We start from the raw sequence: 18,461 nt of genomic DNA, 5'->3' as shown, positions 1-18,461 counted from the left end.
CGCTCCTAGAGCGTTTTTTCGCCGAGGGATTCTACGTGCCCGAGATCGAGGATCTCACGAGGGCGCTGAAAGCCACGGCCCCGTCGTTTTATGCGGCCACGATACGTACGTGGCATGCGTCCACTACGTGTCCGGCATGAAACGAGGCAGGATATCTGCGATCGGCCAGATATATCCTCGCCGCGGATCGCCAAGGGTACACCGCGAACGCCATTGTCGCGATTCGTTTTCGGATTCGAGATCTCGTTCATTGAGTAACACGCCCGGCCCTGTTTCCAGCGTTTCAACCGCGATACGATTTATACCGCTTACGCAACGAGCTTACGATCCATTACGATGTGGAAAGCGTCGAGCTGCCGAGGAGGGGATTACGTCGCGAGTAATAACGCCACCGTGGGGACGATAATGCGTTCTGTTCCGAGCGAATTCAACGGATGATACCGGCCAGCCGGGGAAAACAGGAAACGAGTTGAACGAGTCGCGGAGTCAATTACGATTATCCGTAAGTCGGAGAGAGGACGAGTTTATCTGCCGTGCAGTTATCTGCATCCGGATGCCGCGCAGATTCGGATCACCCCGGGGGGGACGAGGAGGCCCTCGTCGGACGTCGCAGGGAACGCGATCGTCGCCGTCCTCGTCGTCCTCCTCTTCATCGTCGAGATAAATCGCGAAGAGGGAAGAAGACGCGCGGAGAAAGCTCGGCTGAAATTGCCTCGGCTCGTAATTAAACTAAACCGACGTTTCCTCGCCTCGGCGCGGTTACTTTCTCTCATCGTGCAGGAAATCGATCGTAAAGCTCGGCCATTTGCGCTCATCTACCGAGGGCAATTTATGCTTCCTCCGGATCGCATACGCTGGAGGTGAGATGGCTATTTTTTCCACCGCGCGAGCCAACTGCGAGATCGGGGAAATTAATAAGATCGCCAGACGGCGCCAGTTACAGATAATGGTTATCGCCGACTATTCGATACTCGTCGACGATCCTTCCTTAGGGTGCCAGCACCGGAGCTTCTGTGACTCCTCCGTCGACGCCTCTTATCGCGCTCGTCGGACAAATACCGATTACCGGAATAGCCGCGAAACGATACATATTGCCGCAGCGCGGCAACAATAGGCGTATATAAATCAAGATACCCGCTTCTCCGCCTACCGATATTAGTCCCCTGTAAATTTAGCTCTGTGTCATCGATTAAGGTGAAATCGCGATACCGTAGACGCCTCTGGTCCGACACCGGGCTTCTTTGATCTTTCGAAATCCTATCAGCGCGATAGAAATTCGCGATAACGTTAATTAACGTCGGCTCATCGGTGTTCCCTCGTGTGTGGAGTGCTGCGTGGAGTACAACGTGGAATACCGATCGATGATCGATTTTCTCGTTAAACCGGGGGTAATTCTTTTCCGGGAATCGTTATCCGCGGAAACCTATGACGGATCGTCGATCGTTCGAGAACGATGTTACATTATGAGAGTTATCGGCGAGATAAGAATCGCCGATTAAACAATACCGTTCCAGGTGAGCGTATTATCATTGCCAAAAACGGAGGCTGACGCGACTGGTTCGCCGGCATATTGTGTGCTCTGACTCAGCTACGAGTCGAGTCTTCGCTCGGTTCGGTTTCCAATCGCATCCGGCTTGACTTGGTCAGGAATATCCGTGTTCGGACAGCGGAATTTTAATAAAGAAGGATGCCTCGTCTAGTTAGCCGTGTCGTGGTACGCCGTGGTATTTGCCTTACATTTTATACGGCCGTGCGTGTCAGAACAGCGACATCTGCGAACGTATCGAATCTGTCCCCGTGGTCGTTTTGTCTTTCCTTTTCCCTCGTCACACTCGTTTGCCCGTTCCGATCGTTCGACGCAAAAAAGCCGTCGATAACGATAGAGCAGAATGGAAGATAGGCGTGATTCAATGTTACCAATTGATCCGTGGAACAAGATGAACCGGAACGCTTAAAAATTCGTCGTAAAACGGTATTAAACGTCATTGGGCAACATTAAACATCGCGACGAGATAAGGGGGATTCTTTTCTCGGTGTCAATGAGATTCGCTGAATAAGCGATGGCGACGAGGCCACTAACCTTGCCGTGCTATGAGATACGGAACTCTAGCGTGAAACTCGTCGGATGTCGCTTACCGTTCGCCGGTAAAAATGATGACTATTCTACTGGCGGGTTTGACACCCGGTTTACGAGGCATAACGTTGAATCTTTATGACGCGAAATTTATGGGTGTAAAGCGTTTTGGTTAAAGCTCACCATTGTTGTAGACTTCCGCGTTGACCAACGTTTCCTCGTCGTCCGTATCCGGCCCGAGAGACACTGGGGTGTACACGATCGAGTCACGTGCTCTCATCGTGTTCAGTTTTAAACGAACGGCCCTCCTTTTTTGCGATACATTCGCGAACCAGCTGGAACAAAAATCGGGCTTTTAGCGAAACGTAGTCCAAACGCTCGGTATCCTGCATGGGCGTGCCGTAGGTGTGTTTTAGTTATTTAAAGCTGACTTTCTAACAGCGCGGAGAACCCAGAGATACGCGTAGATAAAGAAAAGAAAAAAGGCGACAAGGTTCTAAGAATTTGACGGAATAAAAGACAAAATAGCGGTACACTGTCTTACGCGATAGAATTCAAAGCTTGCCGAGAGGCTGCACATCTACGCCGTGACTCAGAACGCCGAATATAGTGTTTGTTGAGATTTCTTTGGATTTTTGACGAAAATACATTCCTCCCACCACGCCTTTGCCTTTTCAGTGATCGAACCGAACGGGAACCGATAAATCCGGGCTTGTAAAAGTTGCTCCTTTGTCAGCGTCGTACTGGCGGTCGCCATGTTGGATCGCTAGATAGCTTCGCCGCGTTCGGCGAAACGATTCCCGTTGCGTGGTTTTACCGATTGCGAATAAGTAACGCACGGCGAAACTGTAATCGAACATAACTCCCGTCCACCATAAACCCACTATCCGTTTTATGGAAATTATAAATAACGCGTCGGGGACTCGTTGATACCGTTATACTCGATGTAACCTGGGTGCGTGTAAGCGTTGCGTTACCAAAACAAAAATTTCGTCAGGAGTAGCAGTATTTTATCCGCGCGAACCTCCTGGTACACTTAATACCGTTCGCCGTTTCCTGGGATAAAATTCGTGGAATTAAAATTATCTTCCCGACCGATCGACCGCAACGAGCCCATCGGTTCGTGCGTTCTTAAAGGTGAATGGAAATAAACCGGAAGAACAGCGGATTCGAAAGGTTACTAGGAAGTTTCCTCAGGTAATAAAGGTCTAGTTTATTTACTCGTCAGCCCCTTCGATGGCCGTGCAAACGTTATGCGTTGTTCCATATGTTCCTCGGGTACTCCTTCTTCGACCGACATGTGCGTCCTTGTACCAAAAATGGCGCAACCCCTCCAGAATTTAAGTCAAACAAGCCGACCTCCGTTTTACGTTTTGTGTATTTAAAATAACCGACGACCTGGCCCAGAGAAACCTTTCATTATCACCAGCGAATCCAGTCCCATCTCGAATCTATTAAACCTTCATCGACTAATCGTCCGTTTTACCATTAAACGTCTGCAACGCGTGACGAACAAGACGGCAATGGATTCTCCAGAGCGCGATATTTCTACTTTCCACGCGTTTCTGGGTTCTTTCCCTTCGAACCCTGCGTTGCACCATAAAGCTCGTAGCGGCTTGGAATTTTCTTCATTAATAAACCTATCGGAACGGGCGATTCGTTTTTCCCCTAGCAACCGGTTTCCTCGTGGCTGTGTTCACGAGTCGTCTTCGTGTTCGGGATACAGGATCTATTTCGGGTAGGACGACCGCCGTCGTCTCGACGCACCGGTAGACGTCATTCTTCCGAGATGCGATCACCGTAGGAACGAACGCCGTCGTTATGTCTAAGAATGTACCAGCTGTCGGTACATGACTTCATTGCAAACAACGTTGCGCCATTGCGAAATGCAAATATCGTAACTCTCTCGGGATCCTGCATATTATCTGCATATATCAAGAAAACGTACTTGGACCGGCTCTTCATCTCCCAACGATCGATCAGCCAAGCACCTTCCGGCCACGTCTTCGTCGAATTTCAGAAGCGGAAGTGCTCCGTTGGTAACCGACGGAAGAGGCTTGTTTTCGCGATTATTCGCGTTGGAAAAACAGAGAAAAAAAAAAGAAGGAAAAAGGAAAAAAAAGAAACAACGCGACTCGCGTATCTCCTTTTGATGGCTAATTTAGGCGCATAATTTCCCTCGGTCTTTGTATGGCCGAGCAGCGGATGCACGTGTATACACGAAACACAGAACGGTGGTTGTAACCACGCCTTTAGGTTCGCGGGGGGTCTGGCCGCTCGGTATACATGGAACAAAGAAAAGGAAGAGAGGACTAAATATCTCGCTGCTCGATTTCTGCGAACCGTTCCAGGAATTGATATTTTTAAACCGTTGCATTTAGTAACGAACCGTCTGTGCCCGACGTCACTGAAGCGTCTGGGAAAAGTTTCTCCGCAGCCGGCGCGGTGCACGTTCTCGGAGCTGCTCTTCCACGGCCAGGTAACTTCCACGACTCCCTCGACAATTGCAAGACCAAAGGACACGACGAGGAAAAAGAATTCTTCTATTCTTAGGAGACACTCTCCCCACCAGAAACGACACCGCGTTCTTTCCTCTCCTTCCGTTCCTCCGCGAGGCCAGCAGGAAATCATCCACTTTATTCCGCGTCTTCTCCATCTTTCGCGTTCGATTTTTCACTCCGATACGATTAAACCTCGAGTAAACGTTGCGATTGTACGAAGACAATATATCTTTATTTGGAAATAAAGAGGAAAAATGGGTTTCCCATGCGACGCGGAAATTCCCGAAGCAGCCTGTTTCCGGAAGAACGGTAAGTATAGGTCGCTGGAGATTTGTCGCTAAATTTAAATCGACGGAAGCGAGTCCCCTGATAGCGACTCCAATTCCCGGAGTCGTAGGAAAAATACGAGAACAGTCTGATACGCCGGGTAAACAGACAAACGAAATAATTCAGTCGGTGGAAACGAAATAATTCGTGCGATCGCACGCGATTGTTGTAATTGATGTGCAACCGGCCACGCTAACGACGGGATGCGTGTTTGCATCCGTTTCACTCCAGATCCTGTCAATGAGTTCTCACGAGACGCGTTTAGTATGCAGCCTTGGGAATTTGTTTATCCTCGTTATCTCGTGTATCATCGAAAGGATCGAACGTTATAGATCGTTCACGACCAAGGAACGACAAACATCCGAGCAGATCGAACGTCGATATTCGCAGTCGACGAATAGAGAGGTACAGACCGATCTCGAGGTGTACGATGAACGGTGAATTTGAGATGAAAGTTACAAATGCCCGATCGTTTATTCGTCGTTGATTTCGTGGAACTGCGCATCCCGATCTATCCCGGAAGAGGTGTTCCATGCTCTGATTTATAAGGCCCGATAAATTTCCGAGCTTTCCACCGCGGAGTGTCTCTCAGCCTGCAGCTCTCGTCCCTCTCGAGTTGAACGAACTTGCCCGGTCCGTGCACGGACCTCAACGACACCCTTGACGCCTCAGACGCCACTTACTAATTCTCTGCCCTTTGCGCCCACGCACGCACGTGCCTGCAGGCTAATGCAATAACGCGGTCGGAACTTCTGTCAGGGGCTTAGCCCTGCTACCACGTGGTTTATGCGCGTGCTGGGCCCAGGAGGTGACGAGAACATACGTAAATTGCTACCGACATTACTTCCTGGTTATATTTAGCCTCTCCTGCTCGAAGATCGAATTTCTTACGGGGACGACCCTACGACGAATCCGCGATAAATCGGTCGGAGCCGTTCAATTAGGGGTGCCTTCGAACGTCGATCGACGCCTTTCGATCGACTGCCAGCCGGCTTGCTCTTTCCAGCAACAAATATAGACCGACTGTCCGATAGGTATTCCCTATTTTCAGAGCTTCTTCCAGGCTTTTTTACCTCGCTGCTTTTTCTCCCGATGCACTCCCTCGAATGGATGCTTCCCCTTATTTTCCACACTCCCCGGGCGCTAATGCGGGGCACGCGCGCCTGCAGGATGACTGACACGTGCGCGTCTGTGTATGAAATTGTCAAACTCGCTCTCGTCGAGACACACGGGCGCATCCGTCTGCTGCGTCTCTAGTTGTTCCCGTGATTGATACGACTACTCGAGGCGTTGGACAAAAACGAGATGCAGTCGGAAGTCGGAGCGTCTTCTGCTCCCATTGTCAAACATCTCGAGACAGTTGGTAAACGGACTCGTCAGATTTCGTAATCCCTCGGGAACATCTCCGTTACCCAATCTCGGATCCCGTGTTAACCGGGTACTTCCTTTGGACTGTCCTTAAAAGAAGGGATAAGTCACGTCCCCGGCGCCATTAGGCTTCCGACCCAGAAGAAGAATCGGCATTCCCGTTCGTCGACCACGGGTATTCTTATCGGGTCGTTCATCATTTTTTCCCAAGGACAGAGAGGAAGAGGTCTAACGCGAGTCATTAGAAGGCACGCGCCCGCGAGAATCGAGGGTATCGCGGCGCGAGTTGCAGTCTCCGGCTGCTCGCAAGAGGGTGCCTACTAGTAACTGTTGGCCGCCGACAAAAATAGCACCCCGATGCCGTTGTACCTACGGATGCAACGAGCATTACCATCGACAGCGCGAGGGAAGAAGGGAGACGTCGGGATTTAGACGTGACGGCCGCCCTTCGGCACGCAAAAGGGACGTTGTTCCAAGTTCGAACGAGGGATCATCGCGCCGCGTAGAGGAAGCTCTATTTCCGGTCCGCATCCGTAGCCCTGGAGACCCTGTGATCGTTGCTCGATATCACGCGAGCGTGTTATAAAACGCGTGAAAGAATTCGCCTCTGTCCGTTCAGCAGACCAGTCCTGGCAAACTCGTAGCCAGCGGATCCCAGTTTCCTGGCATTTTCAACGAACCACGAGACGAGTATCTGGAACGAATCGCGGACTGACTGGTCAGCTGATCGGGACCGCATTTTCTCGAGGATCATTCGTTCTGAGAATAGTCGAGATCGGTCGAGTCATGCTTTGAATGAAAACAAACGGTCGACTGATCGATCGTACGCGCGTCTTTGATGTTTAACGATCAGAATGGCGCATACGGGGAAGGGTAAGAGATTTCGCGCTGCTACGAAAAGATCGGGTGGAAAGAGGACCAGTTCTTTCGCCTCGAAGGACAAGCAATTTTAGCCAACCCGATGAGAGAGGAACGTCTCCTTCGTAGGCACGCGGAGAACGCGGCGAGCGTGGAATCCCGAAAAAAGGACTCTCAAACGTATCCCCTTTTTTCGTGCAAACCGCCGATCGAACGGACGGAAGCTCGCCAGTCATGCACCTTAAACTTCCCGGCGAAAAGAGACTAGTCGGCGATGAGACTATCGGACAAAAGCTTACCGGTGTGTTTCAGCCTCGAAATAGCAGCGTCGGGACGTCGACTCTCGGCTATCTCGCGTTCCACGGAGCAACGACACTTTTCTTTCTTCCTGCTCTTCTTTGTCTACCTCTCCTTCAGGCTTTGCACTCGATCCTCGCCACACGATCCTCGCGCGAAGAATCTTTGGTAATTGTTAAGAAAAGGGAAAAATGTTCTCGTCGCGAGAACGGTCGAAGGTTACGCGAGCGCCGTGTTCCGAAGAATTGAAATAAATATTATAAATAAACTAGAGGATAGGCAGACGTGGTCGAACGTCAATTCGAGCACCGATTTGAACGCTGTTCCGCCCCCGACCCTCCATTCAGAGGAACACCGAACCAGTCGACGCGTTTTCAACGACTGCACCACGTTGCCCTCGTTCTCCCCGAGCCACGGCAAAGCTCTCGTTTGTCCAGAAGCTTTTTTCTTCTTCGTTGCTTTCCCCACCAGCCACTCCGGGGCTTTCCCCTACTATTTCCTCGGCTCGGGGTGGAAGTCGAAGAGGGAATCTCGATGGAGCTCTTCGTGACTTTTCTCTACGCCAGCCATCCATCGGATCTTTAATTCATTTCCGGAAATACCTTGCTTCTTTGAACGTTTACCTGATATAAACAACGAGTAAATAAACTTGAGGTAGATTTTACAAAACCTTTTTCTTTTTTAATTATCTTCGAGAGTTTTCTCGTACTTGATTTGGGAAATTCCGAGATTTCGCTGCTCGGAAAATGGAAATTGAATGGAACTGGAATTGACGAAGATCGTGATATATGCTTGGTCTGACCATGGTGGAAGAATTCACTTGGACGCTTCGGGAGACGCAGACCGTGTGTCTGAGGAAAATACGAAGAATTAATTTATGAATTTAATCGGTTTGGTATCAGTGACACAGGGAATGAAACTATTCCTGTATATATTGGACGCTTAGACCTCCAGCCTGGCTGACGAATGCCATCAGCTATTTTTTCCGACTTCTTTGTCTTTGTCTCCTCGTGGGTTGCATATCCGCCGGAACTAGCGGTGTGCTTTTTTCAGTTTCGTCCGTCGTTAAGCCTCGGATTAGCATTCTATCCTCTTCAAAGGGAAATCGTTTCCCTTTCAAACGAAAGAGGAAACTTCAACCCTCTCGCTGTTCGATTATTTCAATTCATTTTCGTTTCGTTGTTACGCTAGTAGCTTAACGGATATTAAAATCTTTGGTATCGAGCAAAGTGACAGGGCTATGAGAGTAATATAGAATCATTCGTTTATTCGTTTTACTGACGCTGGAAGAACGACGTCGTCGATAGCGGAAGGATCGTGGTTTCCGATACGATTCACTGAAGTTACAGCCTTAGGATCATTAATCCTGATATAAACGAATGGCATACTAGCTTTGAAGACACCTTAGCAAATGTGCATGTCAATGAAGTTCTGCTTGTTCTTGTATACCGGTCCCCAGGAGCCGTACTTGTCGTTTTTGTTCGGCGCCTGTTGCTGGGTCTGCTGCTGGGACTGTTGCTGGTGTCCAAACGATGTAGGTCCATTTTTATTCTTTCTGCGTGTACAAAGTGGAAAAGAGTATTATCTACTTTCAGCTAAATAATATGAAACCGGTGAAAAAGTGAGGGAAATGCAAAATAAATTCCAAACGTACCTGGTGTCCTCGTAGGGCCCTTTGATGGTAGTGTCACAGATGGTGGTGTTCACCATTTTGATTTCTTTTCCCTCCTCGAAGATTATACTCTTTCCTTGTACTTCTTCCTATCGGCTTAAACCAATCGGAATCGATATGCTGGCTAATTTTCCAGAAGCAGCGCCCTCGAATTTAGTCTCTGACACTGTCAGACACTGTACTTAATGTCGATATAGGGTGTCCCTCCTTTCTCTGCTACCTTCGAAAGTAATGATTATATCATAAATACTAGATTTACCTCGAGGTTTCTCGTTTCCACGAATTTTTAGGCACAGAAGATACTCACTCTATGGTACGTGATGCAAATGAACCAGAACTAGCAATTCTAGGCGATTTCCAGCATTACCGCGACGACTCCCCTTGCGAGTTCGGAGATTTTTAGCGAGCCTACAGAGAACAGAACAAGGAGAAAAACCATTAATACCTAACTTCGAAACCATTCGTGGTACTCCTTTTTCGTTACTTCTTCGAGAACTGCGCAATCAGGTTTAAACCTTCGCGACTATCAAACCTACGAGACTACGATATTTTGACGTTCAAAGAACCACGCGTAAAAAATAAATTACACGAAGATGTGAACACGTTTCGTGATCTCTTCCATCGACCTGTTCCACGTCATCAGAAGCAGAAGATAAATTTATTCCGCCCGATTTTTGGATAGGGACCAACATGTTAAGCTAGGATAAACGGTCGAAGTGCAAGTAGAAAACCTGTTCTCGTGGTTCTGCACTTACCTAACACTGGGTAAGAATGTCGGGAAGTTGCCTTGACCATCCAAGACTTTGCACCTCATCGACACATAGAGGTTTTCTTCTATGCGTTCTGTCACGATTCTCACGAAAGACCACAGTGGTTTTCGCCGACTCGAGTCCTCCTTACGATTTAATAATTATCCACTTTTTTGTAGCGATTTGACGAACAACAGATATTCAAACGTCAATACGGAGTCCTCACGAAGACTGCATGTTCCTTGGCTATTCCGTGGCTTCTTACATAGCCCGTGCGTGTCCCCTTCTTCGCGTATTGAGCATCGATATCGAGTGGGGATCGATCTCGATTCTTCCCAGCCACGAATGATAGAATTTTTAATAGATCGGTCTCTATGTTGCTTGTTGAAATAATGCTTCTGACAAACTCATTAACGGATCGTTAACATACACTGACAAGAATCCGATTATCATTCGTACAGGAAAATTAGTTACACAAATCATCCTGAATTATACATCAAACGTGTATTAAAAGCAGTATATTTATATGATTATATATTTCATATTATAAGAAGAGATAAGGATAATATTTTATATGATGTAAGTGTAAAATTTTGGACGACACGACCATAATTTATTCGAGTCGTGTCTGTATTAGAATTGTTACCATTCGTCCTAGAACAAACTGCACGTTGTTCTTGAACCGAAGAAAAATTTTGGGTAGAGTCCCCTTGGCTGCTGAACTAACTTCAGGGTGAGGAATGGGACGCGTAATGGTCGTAAAGTGCCGCTCGTCGTCTTTGTCATAAATCAACAGAGCATCAATCTTTTTAAGACTAAAATTGAATTCTTACTCAAACTGCCCTTGTAACGTATAGGATATAAATCTAAGCATGGAGTATTCTTATAATTAGATCTATGATTAATTTTAATCGCGTAATTTTATGGTTAAGTCGCCGACAACACCCAGATCAATGATATAAATTATACATTCAGGAAAAAATAACGCGCGTAACTTGCATCTACATACAAACTAGAATCTGATGCAATATCGATCCACGGTGTCATCAGATTGTTGCTTTGAAACCACCAAAACTATTTGACGAAGAATATCGATGAGAAAAAGCTTGTGAAAAGCATTTTACGCGTTTTTGTTTTTATGCGATCTACGATATTTGCCCATATCTTTGACAATATGCAAATGTGAGCTGTAACTAGTGGACATCTCTGGTAGCCAGCCACTTGGAAGAGGAATCGTTGACGTGATCTTAAAAATAATTTTCGATCGCGTCCTGTTTTAATAATGTCGACAAATTTAACGACGATAAAGTTTATATTTAAAAAAGAACATTATTTACAATAAAATAAAATATACAATCTATAAGATATAAATAAAATCTTGTTTCTGTATATAGAGTCCTATTTCCTGTATATAAAATACTACATAAATTTATTAGAATATTCTTATTTTACAATTGCTTTAGGGATATGTACCTATCTAGCTTTCACCATATTATTTTGCTTTTCTGGAGTTAGATTAATCAAATGGTTTGAATTCTCTGCTAATTCAGTAATGCTGATTCTACCACGTTGTTTAATAAACTTTGCAACAGCTTCAAGTTCCTTTTGAGAAATGTAAATAAATTTTCCTCTGTCATCAATAACTCCAGACAAATTTCCATTTGCTTGCAGCTCCTGAATTCTTTCTATCGCGCTTGATGTCTTTAAACCAAAGTGGGCAGCTAAATCCTCAAGAATCACCACTTTATTTCCTTTAATATAGTCAAGAAATGCCTCTAACAAATTTTCTTCATCCTCTCTATATTCCTGATCAAAGCCCTCTCCCTCTACACTAAATGCTTCTTTCATTTTCAAATATTCCTCGTGTTCTTTTCTTTCTTTTTCCTCTCTAGCTTTTCTTTCTGCCTCTTCTTGTCTTAATTCCTCTATGCGTTCCTTTTCATATTGCTTGTCTCTTTCCTCCTGGAGAAGTTGTTCCCTCTTTTTACGCTCTTCTCTTTCTCTGTCAGCAATTTCCCTTTGTGCTTTCTTCTCTGATTTGGCTACTAATTTTGCCCTCTTCTTTGCACCCATTCTGAAATCAGGTGTAGGTGATTTCTCATTAGTCTCTTCATTTTCTTCGTCCCCAGATCCATGGTCATTTTCTTCGACTTGTTGACTAGTGGTCGCTTGCATACGACGTCTAGTATTTCTTTGACCCGCTGCTCGCCTTATAGGTTTACTCTGTGCAACTTTTTCGCCTATATTCGTTTTCCGCGTAGCTACAACACATTAAAAAGGACGAACATTTGATGCTTTTTCTAAATCAAATAACCTAAAGGCTTGAGTAATTAATTTAAATACATATTTTTGTTAAATGATTTGATTCAATATTTATCAGAACCATCAAAACATCTGTTTCATAACAAACTTAAAGGTTAGGAATGTATTTGGTTATAACGAAAAGAACATTTTAGTAATATCATGAAAATGTTGTATACAGGTAAAAACGTACCGGACTTTTGTCTTAGAAACAGAGTACAAACGATAATCAATACAATAATCAAAACAGCGAGAGAAGTTAATAATATAACGTCCATTTTTTGTTTGTTTTTTTTTTTCTACACCTCTTCAGTTTTCGATTATCGAGAAAGCAAATATCGATAACGCTCAGTAGCGCCGCGTTCGTGACTGTCGCTGATTGTTTTCGAAGGTGACGTGTGCTCTGCTTAATTTCACTTAGAATTTCACTTGTAACTTAAGTTTTACCGTGCTATATAAAGCACTGACTGTCAAAAATCATGTTAAAATACGGCGGTGTATTTCTTGTGTTATTGTGTGTTCTTGAATGTGGTACAGGACTTTATTTTCACATCGCTGAAACCGAACGAAAATGTTTCATCGATGAAATCCCAGATGAAACAACTGTTTTAGGTTCGTGAAATATATATGACAGTAGAAGTTGATTATACATTTGTACTATAAATTTCACGTATTGTTTTCATGTTTAGTAAATTACAAAGTCGAATTATATGATCCAAGAACCGGTGGATTCGCCCAGACCAGGCCTGGAATGGGTATGCACGTGGAAGTTCGGGATCCAGATGATAAAATGATTCTTTCCAGAGTGTATAGTTCAGAAGGAAGATTTTCTTTTACTTCCCACACTCCCGGTGAACATGTAATTTGTTTGTATTCTAACAGTAGTTCTTGGTTCAGTGGTACCCAATTGGTAAGAATTCTTATGATGCCAAACAATGTTTTTTTGTAGTGTTTAATATTAACTAACTTCTTTTTATTATGCAGAGAGTACATTTGGACATTCATGTTTCTGATCATAGTATTGATTATTCAAATACAGCACACAAGGAAAAGTTTACTCAGTTACAGTTGAGGCTACGCCAACTTCTTGATCAAGTGGAACAAATAACAAAGGAACAAAATTACCAGAGGGTAATTAACTTGTGTACCTCTTGACTGTTTTACAAAAGATTTAGATTTTAATTTTATGTTGTTTGTTCACAGTATCGTGAAGAACGTTTCAGGCAAACATCTGAAAGTACAAATCGCCGTGTGTTTTGGTGGTCACTCGCTCAGTCTGTAATTTTATTGTTCATGGGTGCATGGCAAATGAGACATTTGAAGAGTTTCTTTGAAGCAAAGAAACTAGTTTAAGAGCAAAATTAATAATTCCATTAATATTAGTCATTTTAAAACGATTAATTGCCTTTGTCATTATAAGAAATTCTCATTATAATTCATTTAATAAAAAAGCAGAAGAAATAGATGTAAACATGAAATTCAATCATTTGTGTTTATCATACATAATCATCAATTTGAGTATGTTCACAATTAGTAATTAATGTATTGTAAGAAACTGGTTTTTTAATGTAATAAAAAATAATGTACACACTGGATTTTCATTGAAATAGAAAATTAACTTTCAAAAAAATCTCTTGGCTATAAAATTTTCCTTCCCCAGCTACAATTTATACAATTTATATATACAAATATGCCTTAATGCAACATGCAGGGTATCAAAATGTGTCCAAATGAAACAAAACATACATGTGAACTTGCCTTTCATTGTAGTCGGATCCATATCGTGTGAACAACTACGTGAAGTAAGAAAAATAGTATATAAATAAATAGGTACATGTAATGAAAAAATAACAGTGATATCATCGTACTTTAAAAATGTTTATTTATTAATAACATTTTCAGTGGTTATAAAAAATACTGTATTATAACAAAATTCAATAAAAGGATAAAAACATTATGATTTCGTTTCGACAAATATTTCGATGCAGTTCGCGTCTAGTTTTTGCAAAAGAACTAAAAAATTTACATCAGGTGCCATTGATTCGAAGAGAAAGGCTATGCTCTAATTTATATGATCAAATTTTTATTCGAACGAAGACGGATCTCTGCGAATTACCGCAAAATGATAAAGAAGAAGGTGCCAAGAAAAAAGTACTTGGTAAGCTTGAAAAGAAATTGAAAGTGATGTTTACTTGCAAGAAGTGTAATTATCGAAATGGAAAAGTTATATCTCAACTGGCATACGAGAAAGGTGTAGTTATAATTCGTTGTAACGGTTGCAAAAATAATCACTTAATCGCTGATAATCTTGGATGGTTCGAGGAATTAAAAAACAAAAGAAATATTGAGAAAATATTGGCGGCAAAAGGAGAGACCGTACGAAAGGTACAAAATGATATCGATGGATATATTGAAATTGTTGCCAAAGCGGAATTTGAGTTAGTGGAACATAATAAGGAAAGGGAACAACGAATAATTGAAGAACAAAATAAAGTACAAGATCAATCTAAAAAAATTAAATCTTCGGAGGAATCGTAGGAGGAATCACTGTTAAAGGAAGGGTTTTATTTTCGATGAAATAAAGATAAGAAAGATATTCAAACGAATGTAAATACTTTTAAATTTATTTGTAGACTATGTGTGCTTTTTATACTATGTTAAACTTATAATTATATATGCAAAAAAAAATAATATCCAAAGTTTGGTTGATACAGAAAGACTTAAATGTGTTTTTTGATCCTTCAAATTACAATCACTAGAAGAAACAGTATTGTTTCTTTTGTGTTTACGTATGTAAATACTACGTGTAAATAATACTTCTAATATATACAATTTGGTAGAAAATATATATCCTTGAATAAAGTTTCTCAGATCTTACATAAATTCTAGAAGACTTGCCTCTTTATTCGATGTATGAAATGTCTGCGTAATTTTCTTAAGAAAACAAGTTGCATACTATAAATGTAATATCAACAACAGTTAATTTCATGTATAAAAATGACAAATCTTGGCACATGTAGAAATGATATGGCAAGTTTTTAACTGAGAATGCATTGAATATTTGTGTGTATGTATATCAAATATGTACATATACATAATACATTTTTTCATAAAAATGTCTTTTTTTTTTTAAACAGTAAGATATATGGAACATAATTATATCTTTTATAAATGTGTATATATAATACATATGTATATATATAAAATATATAGTATTAAAAACAAAAGGAATGACTTATTGCTGTTTCCTTATCATGCATATGTAACTTCTAGATCTTGAAAAATTTCCATTATAAACTTCAAATATCTTTGAAGGCACAATACCTGTTAAACTTGTTAACAATAACGATATCATAATAAATGACTATGAATAGTTAATTATGATAATAATATGAAAAATTTCTAAGTACACCAGATTTTAGAATGACTGATAAATTTAGTTTTCCAATTTATCTTGATTTTATTGTAACATATTTTTTGATATAAGGCACTATATTTCTTCATTATAATCAGTCATTTTGATACCTTTAAAATACTTCTATTGAACCTTTTCAAAATTATCTAATCAATAAACTAACATCTAATATTTATTAAACAATATAACTTTAAAATGATCAGAATATGTAAAATTATTTTGCTCCTAAAAATAATTATTCCTACATAATTGACAGTGATTAAGAAGACTAGTGTTTCTTAAACAAATTTTTTGCACAGAGTGAATGTCATTTCATTTCTGCACTTTTATAATAAAATTATAAAATATTAGCATTTAAATTTTCCATTATTTAGCACAGTAAAAATCGACTTATGCTAGTCATATTGTAGACTAGTATTGTCTTATTATTATTGAGAATTAAGAATCTCTGAAGTAATTAATATGTTTGTGGATTAAATAAAATCACTTTAGATTTTCATACCCTTTTTGGTTTTGACACAATTGCATATTCACTATTATTAAAAACTTTATGCTTTGGGCCCATGCTACTGCTGGTAGAAGCAGACTCGGAGTGATTTGTTTTCTTTCTAATAACACCATATCCAAGGTGACTATCATCTGCTAATCTAACAGCAGACATATCTTCAACGATATCGTAATTAGACCACGCGGCATTGTTATCAGCTACGGAAGTGTTTAAAGAAACATTGGAATGCGAATTTTGTGACGCGTTGCTAAAATTCCCAAATTTATATGCGCTCTTCTGGTTAATTTTAGTCGCAGAACCAAAGTGTTCCAATTTATCGTAATCAGATTCGTCATTGGGTACATGATTAGTGGTCATTGAAGGACTATCTATAACACTAGACTTACTCTTTGATGAGTTTTGCGACGATATCATAGGCATCATCGTTTCGTATTGAAAATCATCCTCATTTTCTTTGTCTTTGTCGCTATGCAATATCGAGTTTGATCTTTCCGTGTGATGTATATTGTCAATACCATGTGTTTTCCATGCATCGTTTCTTACTTCTACTAGGTCATAAGGATGTCTCTCTTCGTCATCTATTAGAGAACTTCCTATTGTTTTCTGAGACATCTCTGGTGAATTATCTCGATTTAGGGCCTTGTACTCCCCACACATAGGTAAGTCTGATAATTCGGGATCTACGTTTTTTTTGTCCAATAAGCCCGCGAAAACATATTTTCGCGGTGGCTTCGCAGGCTTTGGTTTATTAATAGGCAAGGAAGGTTTAGAAGATAAACTAGTATCTAAATTAGAGGAAGAACTCGATTGCTTTTGCGAATTTTGTGGTGAAAAATCAATATCAATTAAATTGGCAGAACTGTTAGGAGAAGGAGGTAGGGCTGCTCTAGATCCAGCTTCCATAGATAAGGCTGCATGATACTGAGCATCATTACATTCAATGCTTGGATTACTTTCTTCGTTCATTAATTTTTTCATCGATCTCATTTTGGAATACATACAGCGAAAAATTTCTTGTTGACTACCATGTTCTAATCGAAAAGAACCTTCTCCAGATTCGCATTTTCTGCCTGCTTCAAAAATGAATTTTCCATCTTTATAGCCATATCTTCTGATATACCGATATGGCCAAGTGAAAAGGATAACATCTCCATCCATTAATTTCATATCAACTGCTGCTACTACAAGCGTATAGTTTCTAGTTTCTAGACCACATCGTTTAGATGCATCTGTTTCTACAACTTTGACAGAGAATACTCCTTCTCCACTGGTGCAGTATAGGTCATTGTTTTCCTCTATTGTTTGATTAGATACACTATCTTTAAATGCTACTAACTGAAATGCAGTAATCCAATGACTCATATCGGATTCAGAATAGCATCCAAAGTAATGAATTCCTGACTTGGTCACAACCTATATATAAAATAAATCACAGAAAAAAATTGATATTTCACATTGTTTGTTAAGTGTTTACTTACTGTAAATACATGTGACTGGTTGCTTGGTGCAATTTTGATACATGCATCCAACGTGATGATACGAGGAGCATGTAATTGCAATATAGCTTCTTCTTGATTATCGTAAATTTCTACACGTTTGATCCCATAGTTACTAGTCCTGAACAGCTGACAGAATCTCTTGTGCCAAGATTTCTGTGACGAATTTAAATGAGATAATTGTTTTTTAATATTTTTATCTTATGAAAGGAAAAAAAATATGGATTTTGTGCATTTCAAAAGTCGCATTAGCATGAATCAAGAATGACGTGTACCAGGTTCAATTTAGCGTCGTTGCACACGCTTGAAATGTCTGGAACATTGTCGCGCGCACTTTATAGGTTATTTTTCGACCACGATCACCGATAACGAACGGTTATTTCAATCAATGTGTTCGTTTATTCGGAAGATAGAAAGAAATAAAATTATAAGAATTATTTATTGCCTAATGGATCGCGAGAATTCGAAATGCACATACATCCGTGCTAACGTTAACCAACCTTGAGTTGGCCTAACATTCCTTGCGGTGGTAACAGCAGGATCCCTTGTATCAGAGGTTCCTCAGGCTCCATCGTTTCTGCGAAACATCAGCAGTCTCACGTATCACTAGGAACGTGCCTTTGTTCCTCTTATAATTTCGGAAAAGTGAATTTTTCCACTTTCACTCCCACTTTTTTCCGTCCGTGCTATTCCTCTCACTGGTTCGCCTCTGCTTTCGAATGGTGCTCTATCGTTTACGATTAGTCTGACAGTTTTCCCGAACACATTCAACCCATCATAATGTACGGTGCTTGACATTTCACAAAAACTTTGAGCCCGACGTTAACGTCGACTAGATTTCCGAGAAGAAAAATTCGTCCGGCTCTATGTGTACGTGTTGCACGGATACGTCGTG

At 41.6% G+C, this 18,461-nt stretch overlaps 4 protein-coding genes across 4 annotated transcripts; 2 read left to right on the top strand and 2 right to left on the bottom strand.

Annotated features, from left to right (window-relative positions):
* Positions 1–11,249: 11,249 nt before the first annotated feature.
* Positions 11,250–12,456, bottom strand: Ddrgk1 (DDRGK domain containing 1). Its single transcript, XM_017909478.1, has 2 exons — positions 12,341–12,456; positions 11,250–12,107 (listed from the first exon to the last, which is right to left on the bottom strand). Exons 1-2 carry the CDS (start codon positions 12,423–12,425, stop codon positions 11,320–11,322), a joined length of 873 nt encoding a protein of 290 aa, XP_017764967.1. The 5' UTR covers positions 12,426–12,456; the 3' UTR covers positions 11,250–11,319.
* A 60-nt stretch (positions 12,457–12,516) lies between these two features.
* On the top strand, positions 12,517–13,500 carry eca (transmembrane p24 trafficking protein eclair). Its single transcript, XM_017909479.1, has 4 exons — positions 12,517–12,759; positions 12,837–13,057; positions 13,132–13,278; positions 13,351–13,500. Exons 1-4 carry the CDS (start codon positions 12,627–12,629, stop codon positions 13,498–13,500), a joined length of 651 nt encoding a protein of 216 aa, XP_017764968.1. The 5' UTR covers positions 12,517–12,626.
* A 603-nt stretch (positions 13,501–14,103) lies between these two features.
* Positions 14,104–14,701, top strand: LOC108554280 (uncharacterized). The gene has a single exon (XM_017909491.1). It carries the CDS (start codon positions 14,104–14,106, stop codon positions 14,683–14,685), a length of 582 nt encoding a protein of 193 aa, XP_017764980.1. The 3' UTR covers positions 14,686–14,701.
* A 1,338-nt stretch (positions 14,702–16,039) lies between these two features.
* Dok (docking protein homolog) lies at positions 16,040–18,447 on the bottom strand. The gene is made up of 3 exons (XM_017909471.1): positions 18,067–18,447; positions 17,549–17,722; positions 16,040–17,483 (listed from the first exon to the last, which is right to left on the bottom strand). The coding sequence occupies exons 1-3, from the start codon at positions 18,136–18,138 to the stop codon at positions 16,059–16,061; spliced, it is 1,671 nt and encodes a 556-aa protein (XP_017764960.1). The 5' UTR covers positions 18,139–18,447; the 3' UTR covers positions 16,040–16,058.
* Between the last annotated feature and the right edge of the window lie 14 nt (positions 18,448–18,461).

Source organism: Eufriesea mexicana, unplaced genomic scaffold (assembly GCF_001483705.2).
Source record: "Eufriesea mexicana isolate 0111107269 unplaced genomic scaffold, ASM148370v2 scaffold18152, whole genome shotgun sequence".
Lineage (NCBI taxonomy): Eukaryota > Metazoa > Arthropoda > Insecta > Hymenoptera > Apidae > Eufriesea > Eufriesea mexicana.
This window is presented reverse-complemented; position numbering and strand designations above follow the sequence as displayed.

What these genes read in the sequence shown, in the direction of transcription:
- Ddrgk1 (XM_017909478.1), bottom strand. Translation starts at nt 12,425, where the DNA reads ATGGACGTTATATTATTAACTTCTCTCGCTGTTTTGATTATTGTATTG. An exon ending in GTTTCTAAGACAAAAGTCCG is followed by an intron (nt 12,108 to 12,340) that starts GTACGTTTTTAC and finishes AATGTGTTGTAG; the next exon opens with CTACGCGGAAAACGAATATA.
- eca (XM_017909479.1), top strand. Translation starts at nt 12,627, where the DNA reads ATGTTAAAATACGGCGGTGTATTTCTTGTGTTATTGTGTGTTCTTGAA. An exon ending in AGATGAAACAACTGTTTTAG is followed by an intron (nt 12,760 to 12,836) that starts GTTCGTGAAATA and finishes TTTCATGTTTAG; the next exon opens with TAAATTACAAAGTCGAATTA. An exon ending in AGGAACAAAATTACCAGAGG is followed by an intron (nt 13,279 to 13,350) that starts GTAATTAACTTG and finishes GTTTGTTCACAG; the next exon opens with TATCGTGAAGAACGTTTCAG.
- LOC108554280 (XM_017909491.1), top strand. Translation starts at nt 14,104, where the DNA reads ATGATTTCGTTTCGACAAATATTTCGATGCAGTTCGCGTCTAGTTTTT.
- Dok (XM_017909471.1), bottom strand. Translation starts at nt 18,138, where the DNA reads ATGGAGCCTGAGGAACCTCTGATACAAGGGATCCTGCTGTTACCACCG. An exon ending in GAATGTTAGGCCAACTCAAG is followed by an intron (nt 17,723 to 18,066) that starts GTTGGTTAACGT and finishes AATTCGTCACAG; the next exon opens with AAATCTTGGCACAAGAGATT. An exon ending in ACCAGTCACATGTATTTACA is followed by an intron (nt 17,484 to 17,548) that starts GTAAGTAAACAC and finishes TTTTATATATAG; the next exon opens with GTTGTGACCAAGTCAGGAAT.